The sequence below is a fragment of the Oryctolagus cuniculus genome, chromosome 19, assembly GCF_964237555.1.
Source record: "Oryctolagus cuniculus chromosome 19, mOryCun1.1, whole genome shotgun sequence".
NCBI lineage: Eukaryota > Metazoa > Chordata > Mammalia > Lagomorpha > Leporidae > Oryctolagus > Oryctolagus cuniculus.
Genome location: NC_091450.1, coordinates 56044496 through 56062721, shown reverse-complemented (window position 1 = coordinate 56062721; position 18226 = coordinate 56044496). Strand labels below are relative to the sequence as shown.

The following is an 18226-nucleotide window of genomic DNA, read 5'->3' as shown; positions in this document are numbered from 1 at the left end:
TCCTACCCATGTGAGATCTGCATGGAATTCGAGTAGCAGTTCATTAAGCTTTCCCTCCCAATGTTCTACCACTCTGAGGTCCCTTATGAGACTTCTCTGAGTCCCTGGGGGCTAGTGATGTGTGTAACATATGCCTGGTGAACTACAACTGAGAGGTGAACTTGGTCTTTATTCTTTGTCTCCTGTAGCATCTGGGCTGAGGTACATCTTGTGATTCAAGAGCCAAGGGAGCACACCAAAGAAAGAAAGCCTGTTTTGGGACAAGAATTAGACCAAGAAATAACAGGTAACACTATATAAAATGTCACCAAAAGAGGGTGAGAATAATATAACCTGAATCAGAAACTTAAAGAAACTCTGACTTTTGTTTGATCTACTCCAGCTCCTCAAGGGGCAACCTGAGCTGAGCAGTAAGGATTGGGAGAGGAACTTACTCCACAGTGACTTGTGTACCTGGCCAGGGAGCTTCCCTGATGGACCCAGATTAGGTTTATAGGGAGTGGATGCACTACTTCCTGTAGAATAAGAATATGACCATGAGGCTCTGGTCTAATAGAAGTAGTAGGACCTGAACACACTTCAACAAGTTGGAGAAGAAGCTCTGCCTGCAGGGCCAATTCAAGGTAATGAATTTGTTTGTGGGTGCAATAGGAAGAGACAGAGTGGAGTTCATAATAGCCTAGAGATACCGGAGGAAATGATCTATTGCTCTGGGACAAGCTAATGAGCTGGCTAAGAGAAAAACCTTAGAAAAAAACAATGAGAGAGTACCATTTGCCTCTGTAGACACTGACCATTTAGCCCACTTTCTACAGTCATCCTTTACAGATGATCCTCTTTCTGACTTGAGCCAGCAATGACTTCTGTAAGGGTGATAACACATCAGCAGAGCAGTGATACACCAGAAATGAAAATGTGTTTATTCAAGAAAAGGTCACAAATAATGACTGAGCTTCTACTTCTCAAATTTTAGTTTCTGATCCAACCAAAGAAGTGCCTATTCTAAACTGTTACTGCTATAATTATGCGCATAAAACATTTATTAATTTATGTGAAAGTCAGAGTTACAAAACAAGAGGGAGAGACAGAGATTTTTTCAACTGCTGGCTCATTCCCCAGATGACTGCAACAGGCAAGGCTGGGCGAGGCAAAAGCCAGAAGCCAGGAGCTTCATCCAGGCCTTTCAAATGAGTTACAGGCATCCATGTACTTGGGTCATCCTTTCCTGCTTTCCTGGGCCACTAAAAATGTGTTGGATGGAAAGTAGGGTAGCCAGTATATGAAAAATCATGGGTTGCAAACATCACGGGTGGCAGTCTGGACCTGCTATACCAAAAGAGTAGCCACAGCATTAAGTGAATATAGCACTGTAATCCATAGATGCTAATAGATTTCACAGGTAGCATTACACCCTCTGAACATCCAACAGGATGCAGGTGGAAACAGACAGGAGACCTCATGTATAGAATTCTGTGTAAGTACATATACATGCTACAACCTGGATAACCCTTGAAAATGTTACACAAAGTGAAAGAAGCCAGGTGCAAAGTGTCAAATGTATTATTCTATGCACCAGAAATATTCCAAATGGCATCTCCAGAGAGAATGTGGGGGAGTGGATGCCAGACATTGTAAGATAGAAATGGAGAGGCCGGTGCCACGGCTCACTAGGCTAATCCTCCACCTTGCGGCGCTGGCACTCCAGGTTCTAGTCCCGGTTGGGGTGCCAGATTCTGTCCCGGTTGCCCCTCTTCCAGGCCAACTCTCTGCTGTGGCCAGGAAGTGCAGTGGAGGATGGCCCAAGTGCTTGGGCCCTGCACCCCATGGGAGACCAGGAGAAGCACCTGGCTCCTGCCATCAGATCGGCACAGTGCGCTGGTCGCAGCACACTGGCCATGGCAGCCATTGGAGGGTGAACCAATGGCAAAGGAAGACCTTTTTCTCTGTCTCTCTCTCTCACTGTCCACTCTTCCTGTCAAAAAAAAAAAAGATAGAAATGGAGAGTTTATCAAAATATTCTAGAATTGGGGATGATTGAAAACTCTGCAATATAACAAATGTATGCCTAACAGTGGTAGATTTTATGGTAGCTGAATTTTACCTCAATAATAATAGCAATAATGTGTTTTTTCACATTATCATGCCTCAGTTTCTTATTTCTATAATAGCAACATATTTCTACTGATTTTAAAGGCAGAGAAAGGAAGAGGGGGAACCAATGAGAGGGATATTTCCCATCCTCTGTGTTACTATACTAATGCCTGCAACAGCTTGGCCTGGGCCAGCCTTAAGAACGAAAAATAGACCTTAATTCAGGACCCCCACATTGATGGCAGTATTTTCCAATCTTCCTCCCAGGAACTGGAAAGAGGAAACTGAACTGCGATGTTTGCCCAGCCAGTGATATAGAGTATGTCTTTACAAGCAGTATCTTAATCCTAGTGCCAAATATCACCCTCACTCTGCTCTTGTTCCCTGCATCTTTATCCAACAGTGCATCTCCAATTAATAGTGAGTGGCCAGAATGTGGAGCTGACGATCCATTGTGACAAAACCTCAGAAGAAAATTTTGAATTTGTGAATGGCTTTTAGCAGAAATGAGGCAGAGGTAAGTGATGTTCCCATGTGGAAAGCCTTCTGTCAGCTTAATTGGAAATGTTTTAAGGGATTTGCAGGTAGAGGGATCTGTACCTGAGATCTGGCTCCAGTTCTCACATCAGGGGGACCTGGGCAATACTCACTCCACCTTGTTTTGTACATCAGCAGCAAGTGGAAATGCAACGCTTTCCTCACAAGTTGAATGCATTTGAAATAATAATCATCCCACCACGTGTGAATTCAGTGACATCAGAGGGTTCCAACCTGATAACTCCTTTGCTCTAATAAGTATGAGGAAGTATTACTTGTATACGTATTTAGTCTCTATAGAAATCAGAACAATTCTCGGTTCAGGGAAGAAAGCCTAAGCCACTGATTCCATCTTTCTAAGAGTAAAATATTCTCTATATGCATATATTGTGGGTCTAAAAGCCAAAAGTCTTCAGAGGGAATGCTAAGTATTAAAGAGTGGATTCCAGGAAAGCCATTCAAATGAAGACTCAAGTCTTGTACTTCTCTTGATATCCTAAAGGATAGTCTATGTCACCGGAGTAGTTTCACGTCATATGGAAGAATGCTGCACATGACCGTGCACTTTGCTCCTGATGATCCAGGAGTGCAGTCCTCTGTACAGGCAAATGATGCTGCAATGAATACTTCTCTGGTTCACTGATCGCTCTGCATGAACCAGTGAAACACAAACATTTAAACCTGGCTAAAAAGGTACTGCCTGTCCCTCTCCTGTAGGTGTGTTTGCTTCTGCTTACACTGCTATCTCAAGGATTGTAGTGAGAATGAAATGCCATCACGTGTAGAGTACTTAGCCAGAGGCCTGGCATATGCTACTCAAGCAGTTGTTACTGTTATAATGATCTTTCACTAGCACTGCCCAAGCTCATCCTTGTGTGAGATTGAGATATGTGACTTTGTGCTCCCCATGATTTTCATTTTGACAAGGAAGGTTTTGATATATATTACTTTCTGCCACTGAATGTCAAGTCCACTGACACAAGAAAATAAATTTTAAAAGAAACCTTTCATTCATCTCACAAAATGATACCATTATACAGTGTTTTGGGAGACAGTGTAGGGTGGGTAGAGAGGCTTTAGAAGGTATTCGATCCATTCCACTTCTTCCTCTACTTGGAGAGGAATATTCAGCATCCCAATGTCAGTCCCCTTGCCACCCCAAGTTAGATAAGTCCAGCAGCTGAACTGAAGAAACCTAGACTCCAGGAAAGTCCCCTAAGTCTGAGGTTCATGAAAGCTGGTTGGGAATGGAAGCCAAGAAAGTGAGAAGGTGGGTGCTCCCACCACAGTATCAGCTTGTACTGCACATGCACACGGTGGATCACCAGGCACCACAAAAGCATGCTCAGTGTTAACAGTGATTTTTAGTGGAATTCAGCCATCATTCAATAGGGTTCAACCATATAAGAAAAAAAATCTATCAGTTAACATTGCATAAGAACTACCACTGGGCCCTGTTCAACTCTATATGTGTTGGAACCAAAGGAACACATCTGAAAAGTAGCATCAGCTTCATATCTATTCTAGACATAGATGGTGACTATGTGTATGCAGGAGAATATAGATAAACTATTGGAGTGCCTTGGTATCTTTAAAATGATCTCTTTTGGGTTTAGAACAAAACATGCAAGTGACAAGTAGGAAATGCTGTATTTAATGACACTGAAAACAAAACAATGCCCCCAAAGTCTGAGGAAGGACTTAGGATGTAGGGAGGTCTAACTGATTTTAGTAGTGTGAAATGGCAACATGCTGCCTGTGTGAGGGAAGAGAAGCCATTACAACACTGAGTAAAGCCAAAAATATTTTGAGACAGGACGGGACACAAATTATTATTTTTTCATTCTGTACGTGCTTTACTCTGCTTTCTGACCCTACACTATTTAATGGCTATAGAAAGGCTTGCAGAAACCCAGAGAAGAGCATCTTGGTAGTTTATCATGTGACATGTCTCCCTGGAGGAAAAGCCTGGAGACCCATTTTAACAGAAAGACAGGGTGAGTGACTTCCTGAGAGCGCTTTGAGGAAATAACACTTGTTTGGAAATGAATTCTTCTTTAGTGTTTTCCACCACAGGGAGGGAGGGAGAGTGGGAAATGTGCTTAGATTTTCCTAGTGGAAAATGCAGGTGTTTAAAATCAGCACTGGGCACGCTGCTCCTGAGAATGAGGAATGAGTTGGTGGTGCCTTTAAGAAGGGACCAGGTATCCTTGGCGACAGGAAGTCAACAACTCCTAACATTCCAGTACCGGCCATCTTCTCATTCTGCTATTGCTACTTCCAACAGTTACTTGGCAAGCTGGCAAGCAGGGAGTTCGTTCTCTCACTTGTGACAGTGACTGAGTAATAAGAAGTCACTTAAAAGCTGAGTGTTGATCACTTAATAGTGACAGGATTTTGATTGAAGACTTTGAAGTTCTGTGGGGTGTTTCCCAACAGTAAGTTCAGAAATATGGCTGTTGTCATCCCCCAGCCCTCATTAGAGCTATTGAATGTCATTTGTCGTAACTCATTCTGTTCTTGGGTATCTTCCACCTAGTCTCTGGAGCCCCCTGGTCTGCCAGAACCATCAGCATGGCAGTACCACTGAGCCCTGCATCCGATCCAGCCAATAAAAATAATATGATTGCGTGTAACCAGGCATTGCATTGCCGACTAGCAGAGAACCAGCGGGAAATACAAGATCTGAAAGAGATAGTTCATCATTTCAGCTTCATCCTCCACCAAGAGGAAAACAGTGAGTTCCATAGGTCCTCTCACAAAAGTGGTACATGATGATTTTGTCCCTCTGAGAAAATAAAGGCTTTCTAGGTTTGGTTCTTCCCTTTATCCTAAGAAAATCCATTGTTACAATACTCTGAGAACTGTATAAGCTATTTTCATGTCAATTTGGAATAACCAAGGCACTAGTTCAACTTTTCCATGTTTCCTTTAAGTGTGGGGTGAGATGTCAGTTAACTGGCACCCTCTTTGTCCTGTACCAGCTGGTGTGGGTTTCATGTGTGGGACTAATGAACTTCTACTCAATTCAAGCTTCTTTTGAGTTCCAGTTGGCAAATCCTTGGGCTGGTCACACAGAGAAATGTGAAGAGTCCACAAGATCTCTGTTATAGGTGCTAATGGAGTCTGTGCGGACATTGTGGTACTTGTAAATGACATTGTCTAGACCAGGGACTGCCCTGGTCAGGGGGAAACACACTCATGGAGCAAAAGCTCTTCTCAAAGAGGAAGAAGGCTCCTGAGTCTTTGTGGTAGCACAGAGCAGAATGTAGAGCAGGGACTCTGAGACCCTCCCTGGGCTTTTCTCCAACTTGCCAATCTCTGCATGCCTTAGACCCCTCCTTGGTTCCCACAAGTGCTGTCATAATTCCTACCTCTGTAAATTGTTGCCATGAAATATGGGATATATTTTTGTACAATATGTAAGGTGATTCCTGGCCTGGAGTAGATTTATTCATTCCTTTTCATTTTTTTTCTAATTTAACAGGAGCTGTATTAGTAGGTGTGTATATTTCTTTCAGGGCCTTTGGGTGTTTAGCACTGTTTTTACACAATTCTACTTAGCTGTGATTTTGTCTTTGGAAACTCCCCAAACATGAAAGTTGAACTTCTCAGCATAGAAGAACCACTATCCCCAGTGCTAGTGTACTTTACCAACCATACTGGAGGTCACTGCTTCATGCTACAAGTTAGTGCTTGACTTAAAAACCTGCAAGGTGTGCTAACTACACTGCCATGATTCAGTCACAGCTTAGTGGAAGGGAATTCTGATTCTGTCAAATACCAGTTGAACTGCCTTGTCAGGTCACCATTCACCTTGGAACATTGTTCACTCTAAATGGGGGATTATCAGATATCCTGTTGTTGGGAGGTGGAGAGACAAAGATGAAGAAATGCTTACCTGGAGCGTGGTACTAGAGTGGCTCCTCCCTAGAGACAGTGACCTCAGCTGCGTGTCCAGCTGTCCACTGAGGCAGGTGTGTCTGTTTCAGATTATGGTGAGGGCCAAGAGGTGATTCAATCCAGGCTAAGGGAGAAGCCAGCACTTGGAACTCCACAGCTTGAGAAGCTGGCACCTGCTGAGTTCAAGTAAGTGGGGCTTCGGGCATTGCAAGCAGGAGGAAGATATATGTGGTATCAGTGAAGTGGGCCAGCTCAGCTGGGGAGACAGACTTGCATCAGGAGAAGGGCAGGAATTTACATGTTGGGGACCTATCTCATAAATATTTATAAAACATGTGCACAACAATGAAAATACTACTTGATGGGCTGTGGTGCTTATCAAAGCCTCCTTTCCTCTTTCAAAAAACAAGGAATTTCTTGAGTTCAAATTCTCATAACTAACCAGAGGATAGTGAGCAACGCATGGCGTGGTATGCACATGATGTGTTGTCATCACTGTGTCATTCTCTCTAGATCACCATCACCTCCTGATTGAGGATATTGTCTAAGATTGACCCTGCCAGCCTTTCATTTCTTTCTGAAGAACACCAGTAACAAGGGACATGCATCTGAGTGCGCCTTGGTGTTCAGTCACTGCAGTGGGCTATGTGTTTTACTTGGAAATGCCTGTGGTTTAAGTTAGCAGCTAAAGGAGCTGCTGTGTGGGGGGGATGAAGGAAGAGTCCTGGCAATGTGGACTGAACACAGGGTCACCCTCTAACACAGAGGAAGCTCTCGTTTTGTCTTCTTCACCACAAGCATTTACCTGAACCTGTCAGTGCTGCTGTTTGCAGGGCTCTGTGAGAGAATTCTCCATGAAATCTGTTGACATACAGAGATGGTATCATGCACATATTTCTATCCTTACATTTTCTCTCCTGTCCTACCTTAGGAAATGCCATGTAAATAAGGCACGCACCCGCAAGCGGCGCCGGCTACGTAAGAAGTCAAGAAAACAGACACAGATTTGTCATCTCAGCCTACATCCCAGAGCCCTCCTCACCCAGCATGACCCTGACAGCCACCACACACGGGGCTTGCTGGAGCCACTGGTTGTTCACGTCAGGCTGGAAAAGCATCTTGTCTACAAATGTAGCCTGGGTAAGGGGACCTCAGGCTCTGATTTCAGAAAGTCTCACATTTACAGGAGACTCCACTTCCCTGCCGGAGACATTTTCCTGCTACCTTGTTTTCATTGAGATATCTGTGGCCCTGACATGATCAGGAATTCTGGATGAGAACTAGAGTGAGAAACGCACAGGCTTGAAGTTCCTAGCATTTCAGAAGTCTCCATTTTCCCCAGTGCAGGTGGCCTTTGATCAAGATGCAGTATCCATCCAGTTTGAAAGGACAGGAAGGAGGTTGGGGCAGGTGGTGGCTTGTAAGAGGGAGATTGAGCCCTGTGCTGAGAGTGAAAGGGCCCACCTGTGTCCTCAGCACTGTTTTCACTGACTGTAGAAAGATCATTGATTTCTTTTCTGTATTTCTGTTTCCTCTTCTACAGAGTGGGCCCATGAAACATTTGCCTGGCAGTTGTGGCATTGCCATTAGGAACAATTACACATGTATTTTAAATAAGACACAGCCTTTGCCATGTGGCATCGTTACATATACTTGAGGCAGTAGAACCTGTCTCTTGATGATCTATGCTTGCACACTACCAGAGGCATCTTGTCTACATCTCTGTTGCAGACATAACCCACATTTCTCCAAACATAGCCCATCCTCTGTATCTTTTAAGTTCTCTTCTTCCAGCTCATTATCCATCTAAACCTAGGACATTTACATTGAAGCCACTCCCATACTTCCAAGATTTCCAGAGGCAACAATGACCACTGTAGCTCGTAGTGGTCATGAATGACAACTGTTTCTGTGAAGCATCGAAGACTAATCTTGAGAAGAAATTGAATATATCTCATCCTCAGTCTCACCTCAGTGTATAGATTCCTCTAAATCATCTACATCCTGGCATTCTAACAGGAGAAAAGTGAATAACTTTTAATTCTTTTAGAATGCAGATAGGGTAGTTTCCCAGAATTAGCGGGGAAAAGATGAGGTTCATTGTTTTCAAGACAAAGAGGTCTGGATATTGATTTTCATGCCAAGAAGGTTTTGCTCAAAGGGTCAGCACATGAAATATTTCTCTCACAGTATGCCATTGTCAAATAGAGTTTATGGGTATTACTGTGTCATTGTTGGGAACTGGATTGCACATGTACTAGGACCTCCCTAATTTGACCGTCCCTGTTGGAATTTATTTGCAGCAAAAGAAATGACGCAAATGAAGGGTGGTTGCTGGGACTTAATCTGCCCCAGGTAAGACTAAGGAATCATGGATATTTCATTGATATTGACATCTGGGGACTCATATTTTAGGGAGAAACTGAATATGCTGAATGGGAGGATTTCACACACCCTAGGTGATCACACTGTTTCTCTATGAAGAGTATTATTGTAATCATTTTGGCACCCATAGAGATTGCCATTTCTTCCTCAAACACCCATGTGGTCTCCATTAGGTTGCTTCAGATCAACTGGACTTTACAGGGGTCTCCTGCAGTTATTACTTCTGTTGTGCATAGATTAAAAGACAGGGTTCCTTATCTTCTTCCTTTTTTTTTTCTCATCTCTGTGTTTATGGAGATGGCTGATAGAAAGAAGTACAGGGGAAAATACCATACCAAAATGTTGAGAAAGCCAGCAGGGTGGCCACAGAACTAGAAGCCCACTGTGCTGTAGCAGGTATATTGCCACACCTGAGATTAGTAATATTCAACTGATTTTGTCAAATGTGACAAACACTATTTGTTCTGCTTGTATCTGGGTGTCATGAGGATTCCATTACTGAGCATCACAGCTCTTTGTTCTTCAGCCGGAATCCTGGCCATCTGCCAACACCATCTCTCCATCCTTTTTCTGGTGCCTCCACCTGTAGCTCGTGCTGTGCCTCCACGTCCTGCAGTTCCTCACTTTGCTCAGCAAGGGGAGGATCCTGCTCAGACAGCTGTTAGCTGAAAGGCCCATTTTCATTGGTGGCAGAATCAACCTGCCTGTGATGCAGGCCTGATAGGGCCCTCTAGTACCTTAACTACCATGATAACTTCTCCGCCCTTCCTAATCCAGCAGGATCAGTGGGTGCTTTCCACCTCAAGTAGAGCCTGAGTTGGTACCAGGGCTGATCATGGGTGAATATTGTTGGTGCATCATCATGAAAGCCACGCTGGTTATGCAGCAGCATTATCCTGGTGGTGGCTGGACGAAAGTGCTGGAAGAGTACTCGTGGTGCACAAGGTTTGGAGGTGAGTACACCAACCCGGCGGGGGGGGGTGCTTCCAGTGCCACTTAGGGTAAGGAGTAAACCCCAGCATACTTGCCCTGCTCTCACAAAGACCCTGGCGTGCTTGGGCAATGGATGGGCTGCTCTAGTTGGACTAGAAAGGAAAGCCTAAGAACCCCCAGAGGGAGTTTGAAGCAAAGATGTCATGTGGGTCTACACCTGTGTGTTCACCCAGTAGCTCTGCTTCCCCAAAGGGTGGTTTTGCTCAGCACACTGCTGTGTTGCAGCTCCTCTAGCAGGGGTGACAACATGGCAGCAGTTTGTGGATCCCAGTGTGGTGTGCACCAGCCCTGTGCACATGGCATGGTGTGTTCCAAGCCTACACTTGTACTAGTGGATCAAGTGGCCAGTGGCAGTCTTCCTTGTGAGATCCCTGTCCCAGTCACATGCTATGACACACTGCCTGTAGGGGCCACTATCATCAAAGCTACCCTCTCCACTTGTGATCTCACGAAAGACCCAAAACCTCTAAACTGAGACACAGCATGTCACTCTCCCACATTGAGTTGATGTCACTCTTTCCTTATCTAGAGCCCTTGGCCATACCACTGATTACCATGTGGAGGGAACCAGTCTGATCATTATGACTCTCACAGGTCCCTAACATTTGGGGTGTGTTCATGACCCTAAAAACCCCTATGGGAATAGGTTCCAGGGCTTTCCCCATCCAACCTATGGCACACTGCAATATGAGAATCACAAAGGCCTGACTGTTAGTTGTGGGGAGGCTCTTTAGGGCAGCTGTTGAGGAAGAAACCAGCTGGGCCATTTGCAGTGATCCCACAGGGCCAAACAGCAGCTGGTCCCTTTTGGAGTTTGGGGATGCCTGATATGCAGGAGGCAGGCAGACTGGAAGAGAGAAGTGGTCCCCTGTTAATGGGCAAAGGCCGCCAAGACAGCTGTCAGCAGGCATCTCCCTGGGCCTCTGGGGCTGTTCTGACCTATAATTGGGCTCTTTGTCTCACAGCAACTTCCCTATCTAAATTTTATTGTAGTCTATGGGAATTCCCTTGAGGACAGAGTGCCACATGAAGCCAAACCTGCGTAAGTCTACAGATGGATGGAGGGTTCTTTGGTATGGACATTTGGAGGTAGAAGGCATGGGGAGGAGAGAATGGGCCCCACGGAGTAATTACACCCTCAAAGCTCATTCTGAGGACTCTGGTAGCACCACTTTTCTCCATGTGCTGAGGTGGATCCCCACCTCCCAACTCCATTGGACATCTGCATGTGGTGGCCTGGGATCCAGTCATGTTTCCAGGCCATTGCTGCTTTCACAGCTTGTGTGGCCTCCATAAAAATTGGGGTGCCCTTCCCTAGGCCTCTCTGCTTCTCCTTCCTCAGTGTCCCCATGGGACTTTGATAAGGACAGAAGTGGCCAATGTCTTGGGTCATGCCCCAGTGCTGAAGGAAATGGGGCCAGGAGTCCTGAATTGAATCTGCATCCTGTTGGGTCTGTCCATTCCCCGTGAAGGCTCACTTTGTCTCAGAATGGGAAGTTCACAGTCCAATGGCTCTTAGATGATGGCATGTTTTCAATGAGTGACAGACCCTTTCTTCCTGCTAGGAAAGCCAGGTGGGACTGGGGCGGACTGTGTGTTAAACCCTCATCCTTTCCATCTCCCCTCTACATTTGCACTTCAGATTGTGTGAAAACCGATCTCTAGCTGAAGGGCATCGCATCATGGCATGCACACACCTTGCAGATGTACCTTACATGTGGCATGCCTCCTGGGGGGACAAGCTGGAAATACTGTTCCAGGCCTGGGCCAGGGTCCAGCAGCCCCTAGCCCAGCAGTCCATCCACTGGATAGAGGCCATTGAGGGTGAGTGTCCCACTGGGAATCTTGCTGCAGCCCTTCTGGAGTTCCTGCATTCACCATAACATCCTTGGCCCTCTGGTGAAAGGTGTGATGTGGTGGGAAATCCTAAGGGCACATGTGGATGGATGGAGGCAGATGTGAGGATGGAGTTTGCAACATAACGATAGCATGGGTCTACACCTTTGTGTTAGCCTCGTATCCCTGGGTCACAAACACCTTTGGCCTCAAAGCCCCTGTTGGGTCTCCTTGCCTGAGACCCCTGCAATGGCCATGGAGCATTTAAAATGCATGTGGCATGGTTTCTGTCAGGCCTCCACTTGGGATAATGGAATTGTTTTTGTGTGCAGTGGCAGTCTTTCTTGTGAGATCTCTGCCCTAGCCACATGCCATGACACTGCATGGCTGCCAGGGTAGCTGCCATCATGACCAGCTTTCAGCACATGATCTTACCCAGATCTCCCTGAACCAGTCTATACTCTGTCTTCCATGTTGACTTCACACCTCACTGATGTAGAACCCTTGGCCATGTCTTGAAGTTCCATCTTGAAGCATCCAGTGTAATTTTCATGCCTATCAGGCTACCCTGCAAACCCTGCAAACCCTGCAAACCCTGCATAACTGCAAGGACTCCCATGAATGGGAGACTCATGGGTTACACTTGTCCATCCCAAATACCCTAAGGCATTTGACCCTTAGAGCCCATAGCTCCCATTAGTTGATGTACAGGGGGGAGGCAGTTGGTATGAGCCTCCTATGTTGTATTTAATCTCTTAGAGCACACCTGACACATAGCCAGGGACCCTTAGTGCGGAAAGTGGCTGACCACTTGTGGAACATCAGGATGCCTATTGTGTGGGATAACATGCTACCCAGACAGGGAGGGAGGTCTCCATTTATTGACAGAGGACTTGCCACTGTAGGCATGACCTCCTGGGAATGAGACAGTTGCTAACAGAGGCAGTGCCACAGGCAGACGGCATAGAAGTCCTCAGATGCTAATGGGACATTGCACAGTACTTGTACTTTACTTTGCTATAGCATTTGCATGTCATCTCATTTACCATTTCCTGCTCATTTTTCTCCTTTGCAGGGTATGATACCTCCTCCCAAAAGGATGAAGTGGTATCTGCAGACAGAGCTGAGGTTATCCCCAGGTAAATCTACAGATGGGCTGAGGGTATATTTGTATTTGACATGTGGAGGTGGCAGACACGGAGAGGAGAGAAGTGCCCTGAGAGCCATTTATACCACTCAAAGGTCCTCCCATGAAGACTCTGGGAGCACCTCTTGGAAAATCCATGTGCTGAGTCAGGCCCCAAACACTGTGTCCTTAACCTCGCTGAACAACTGCATAAGTTCCCCTGGGAATGAACTGCTTCTGTGTGGCATTCATAAAGTGAGGAGCCACTCCCTCAGCCCCTCTACTTGTCCCTCATCCACATCCCTGCAGTACAGTGACAAAGACAGGGAATGTCCAATGCCCTGACACACTCCACAGTGCTCACAGAAATGGGCACACAGTCCCAAGCTGGTCTGGGGTATTAAAGTGCTTTAGCTTCATTGGGACATTGAGCGCCGAGGGGATTCTATTCCCTGAAACTAGACAACTGGCTTCTGGCAAGCTTGTTCTTTCCTGTCCCAAGGGTGCTGGAAGAGGGGCACCAGAGCCCTCTGCTCCTGATGTGCCTTCTGGCCTTTAGCTGACAGCATCCTCTGCTCCTGTGTTTCTGTCTAACCCTCTCTATGTCCTGCTTGGTCTGCCCTATCTTTGTGAAAACTCACTTTGTCTGAACAAGGGGAAGATCTAGATTGGATGGCTCATAGAGGATGGTCCTGTCCCTTTGATTAACAGACCCTTTCAGACTGCTAGGAAGGTTTGGTGGAACTGGGTTGGAACTGAATGACCTTATGCTGAGCCCTCATCTTTTCCTCCCCTCTTGTCCTGCCCTCTGCATTCACACCTCAGGGTGTGTGGAGATCCACCCCCACTGGAAGGGCCAGATACCATCGTGCCCATCCTCAAGGAAGATGGATCCTACCTGCTCTGTGGATTTTGGGCTGATGAGCCTGAAGCACCAGCCCAGGCCTGGTCTGAGACTGTGAAATGTACAATCCAGCAGCCCGTCTGCTGTGCTGAGGCCATTGTGGGTGAGTCCTCTGATTTGACTCTTGCTGCAGACTTGCCAAATCTCCTGAGTGTACCCCAATGCACTGCTTGATCTAACCTGCCAAGGACAGGTGGTGATGTGAGAGGCTGTCCCCTGACTACATCTGAGTGGACTATGGGAGAACCCTGGATGGAGTTCAAAGCACAGATGTAGTGTCATCAACTGTTTCTTAACCTCAGAGCCCAGATTATGCTCTGTATTCCTGCACTGGACCCATCCATGTCTATGTAGCAGAGGCCAGAGTGATGGCATGGCCCCAGCTATGCAGCCTGTGCTCACTCATGCTTGTGAATTGGATGAGTAGGATGCCTTTGGGCAGTGGCAGGCTTCCCTGTGAGACCCCTGCCCCAACCATGTGACATAACACTGCATGCCTGATGGGAACTGTAATCATGGCTACTTTCTCGGCCTGAGATCCTTAACCTGATGCCCCTGAACTAGGCCATGCTGTCCCTCTCATTCCTGTTCTATTGTCATCACTCCTCATCTGGCACCCTTGGCCATGTGCAGAGGGTTCCACCCTGGGGTAGCCTCTGCTGACCTTTTGCCTGTCAGGATCCACTAAGTGCCACAGTGCTGCATGAAATCAAAATGTTCCTGTGTGTGTGAAGATCTATGGGCTTCACATGTTTATGTTGTGGCAGGGTGCTCATATGAGCCTGGGACTAGCCCCAAGTTGTGCAGTCCGTCTCTTAGAGCACATAGACCGAGGACCCAGATGGCTGATGGCTGCTTCCCCCTTGTGGAAGATCAGGATGCCTAAAGTGTGGGATACCACACTCCCCAGATGGGGAGAGAGTTCTCCTTGGGTTGGCAGTAGACTTGCCACTGCAGGCCATGTCCACATGGGTGTGAGGCTCTTATTAGCATAGGCAATGAAACAACCAGACAGCATGGGCGTCCTTGGAAGCTCCGTGACAGTGGGCAGCCCCTGAGCTTTATGATGCCATCTCATTTACATGTCATCGCACTTACCACATCCGGCCCCAATGGCCCTTTTTGCAGTGGAAGACCTTTCCTACAAAAAGGAGGAAGGGGAGGTGGCAACTGCAGTCCAGGCTGAGCCTATCCCCAGGTAAGTCTACAGATGGGTTGAGGGTGTTTTATCATGGCCATCTGGATAAGGCAACACCGGAAGGAGGGAACATGCCCTGTGAGCCATTTATACCATGGAAAGATCCTCCCACAAGACTCTGGGAGCAACTCTTGCAAGCTCCCTGTGCTGTAGTGGGCCTCAAACACTGTTCAGGTCAGCCACCTCTCTCCAACTTCCATTGGACAGCTGCATAAATTTCTCACAGAACCAGTCACCAGTCCGGTTTATTCCTAATGTACTGTTTCATGCGGCCTCCATTAAAAGTGTCCCTCATCAACATTGATGCAGTATGTTGATAAAGACAGGAAATGTCCAATGCACCAACACACTCCACAGGGCTGACAGAAGTGAGACTCAATCCCGAGGTGGTTGAGGATGCTAAAGTAGTTTAGCTGGTGGCAGAATTCCATAAAGGTGATTCTTTTCCCTGAAGCTAGAGAACTGGCTTCTGGCCAGCTTGTCCTTTTCTGTCCCCAGGGTCTGGGAATGGGTGCTAGAGACCTCTGCTCCTCGGCATGGCTTCCGGCCTTCCTTCCATCTTTCTGTGCAGTCTTCCCTAAGTTCTACTGAGTCTTCCCTATCCATGTGAAAACTCACTTTATCTGAACCTGGGGATGATCCAGATCAGATCGCTCTTAGAGGATAATCCTGTCCCTGTTGGGTAACAACCTTTCCAACTCCTTGCAAGATTTAGTGGGACTGGGTTGGAACTGAATGACTTTATGTTAAGCCCTCATCTTTTCCACCCTCCTCTCCTCTCTGCACTCATACCTCAGGGTGTGTGGAGATCCACCCCCACTGGAAAGGCCAGATGTCATCCTGCCTATCCTGAAGGATGACAGATCCTACATGCTCTGTGGATATTGGGCTGATGGGTCTGGAACACCAGTGCAGGTTTCTGCTGAGCCTTGGCACCTTACAACCCAGCAGCCCATCTGCTGTGCTGAGGCCATTGTGGGTAAGTCTTTTGGTTTGAATCTTGTTGTTGTCCTACCAAAGCTCCTGAGTGTACCCCAATAACCCTGGCCTGCTTGCTGTAACTCCCCCAGGGAAGGTGGTGATGTGGCTGTCCCATGGCTACATCTGAATGGACAGAGGCAGAACCCTGGGTGAAGGGGAACAAAATAATTGTAGGCAGGTGTCTCTTAACCTTGGAGTCCCAGGTTATGTTCTCCTTTCTGGCACTGAAACCAGCCAAGATGCTGCACCAGAGTCAAGTGTGATGGCATAGCCCCAGTTTGAAGTCATACACATGACAGGTTTATTCTAGGCCTACCCATGGAAGAGTTGGATGCCTTTGGCCAGTGCCAGGATCTCCTGTGAGACATCTGTCCCAGCTATGTGTCATGACACTGCATGCCTGCCAGGACAATTATAGTCCTGGCTATGTTCTTGGCCTGAGACCTTAACCAGATGCCCGTGACCGGGGCCATTCCTTCCCTTGTTCCCTTTGTGGTGACTGCAGTCCTCATCTGGAATCCTGGGCATGTTCTGAGGGTTCCATCCTGGGGTAGCTGGTGCTGGCCTCGTGCCTCTCAGGATCCTCCAAGAAGCACAGTGTCTGCATGGCACCAAAAGGTTCCTGTGTGTGTGAAGCTCGATGGCACTCATATGATCATATGGCAGCAGAGTGTATGAGCTGGGGAGCCCCACTCTAGTGGCTGTTGAATGGGACAAGTCTTCCATCATGTGGTTGGTCTCTTAAAACATTCAGACAAAAAGGCCATTGACTGACATGGTTGAAAGCAACTGACTATGTATGTAAGATCAGGATGATATGTGTGGGGTGTCACACTCCCCAGACAGGGAGGGAATTCTTTTTGGTAAATGCCATCTCATTTACCATGTCCTGCCCCATTTGCTTTCCTTTGCAGTAGAAGATGCCTCAAGCCAAAAGGAGGAAGGAGAGGTGGCATCTCCAGACCTGGCCAAGGCAAACCTCAGGTGAATCTACAGATGGGTTGAGGGTGTTTTAGTATGGACATGTGGAGATTGAAGACACGGGGAGGAGAGACTGTGCCCCATGAGTCATTTATACCATCAAAGCTCCTCCCATGAAATCTCTGGGAACACCTCTTGCAAGCTCCATGTGCTGAGGTGGGCCCCAAACACTGTCCAGTTCACCACCCCCTTAACCTCAATTAGATACCTCTCTAAGTTTCCCTAGGAGCCATTTAACTGTCCAGGTCATTCCTCATGCCCCTGCTCCTGTGTGTCCTCAATAAAATGTCAGGCACCCCTCCTTCAGCCCTCTGCTTGTCCCTCATCAGCATCCCTGCAGTATAGTAATTAAGATAGAGAATGTCCAGTGCACGGATACACTCCACAGTGCTGCAGGAAATGGGACTCAATACTAAGGTGGTCTGGGGTGCCAAAGTGCTTTAGGTGCTTGGGAGCATTCCACACAAAGGGGCTTCTTTTCCCTGGAACTAGACAACTGGCTTTTGGTCAGTGTGTCCTACTTTTCTATCTCCAGGGAGCTGTAAGGGGGGGCACCAGAGCCCTCTGACCTCAGTGTGACTTCTGGCCTTCTGCTCCCAGCCTCTTCTCCTTCTATCTCCTGTCCTTTCCTCTCTTCATTCTACTGGGTCAGCCCTATCCATGGGAAGGTGCTTTTTGAACATGAGGAATATCAAGATCACAAGGCTCTTGGAGGATGGCCCCATCCCTATTGGATGAAAAATGCTTTCAGAATGCTAGGAAGGTTAGGTGGGTCTGGGTTGGAACTGAGTGACTTTGTGTTAAGCCCTCAACTTTTCCACCCCTCTCATCTTCCCCTCTGCATTCACACCTCAGGGTGTGTGGAGATCCACCCCCACTGGAAGGGCCAGATGTCATCGTACCTATCCTCAAGGATGATGGGTCCTACATGCTCTGTGGATTTTGGGCAGATGATGATGCTGAAGCTCCAATCTGGGCCTGTGCTGGGGCCTGGCACCCTACAACCCAGCAGCCCATCTGCAGTGCTGAGGCCATTGTGGGTGAGTCCTTTGATGGGAATCTTGCTGAGACCTGCCAAACCTCCTGAGACCACCCCAATAACTCTGACCTACTTGCTGTAACCCCCCAGGAAAGGAGGTGATGGGTAGGCAATCACATGGCTACATCTGTATGGACAAATGCAGAACACTGGGTGGGGCTACAGCACACATGTCATGTAGGCAGGTGTTTCTTAACCTCAGAGTCCCTGGGAGGGAGTTTTCCTTTGGTTGGCAAAGACTTGCCATTGGAA

At 47.2% G+C, this 18226-nt stretch overlaps 1 protein-coding gene across 22 annotated transcripts in view; it reads left to right on the top strand.

The window, feature by feature from the left end:
• The window catches only part of LOC127489171 (uncharacterized), an 83792-nt gene that overhangs the window by 51084 nt on the left and 14482 nt on the right, over positions 1–18226 (top strand). For 12 of the 22 annotated variants that reach the window (XM_070063839.1, XM_070063834.1, XM_070063843.1 and 9 more), the window contains 16 exons: positions 189–286; positions 2495–2608; positions 4525–4625; positions 5168–5365; positions 6621–6717; positions 7463–7671; positions 8835–8886; positions 9694–9869; positions 10903–10951; positions 11552–11733; positions 12821–12884; positions 13697–13878; positions 14904–14973; positions 15771–15952; positions 16869–16938; positions 17791–17975. In XM_070063839.1, coding sequence (XP_069919940.1) covers positions 2598–2608; positions 4525–4625; positions 5168–5365; positions 6621–6717; positions 7463–7671; positions 8835–8886; positions 9694–9869; positions 10903–10951; positions 11552–11733; positions 12821–12884; positions 13697–13878; positions 14904–14973; positions 15771–15952; positions 16869–16938; positions 17791–17975 — 1828 coding nt within the window. In that variant the 5' untranslated portion in view covers positions 189–286; positions 2495–2597. The other 10 variants (XM_070063844.1, XM_070063840.1, XM_070063829.1 and 7 more) reach the window with 8 other exon arrangements.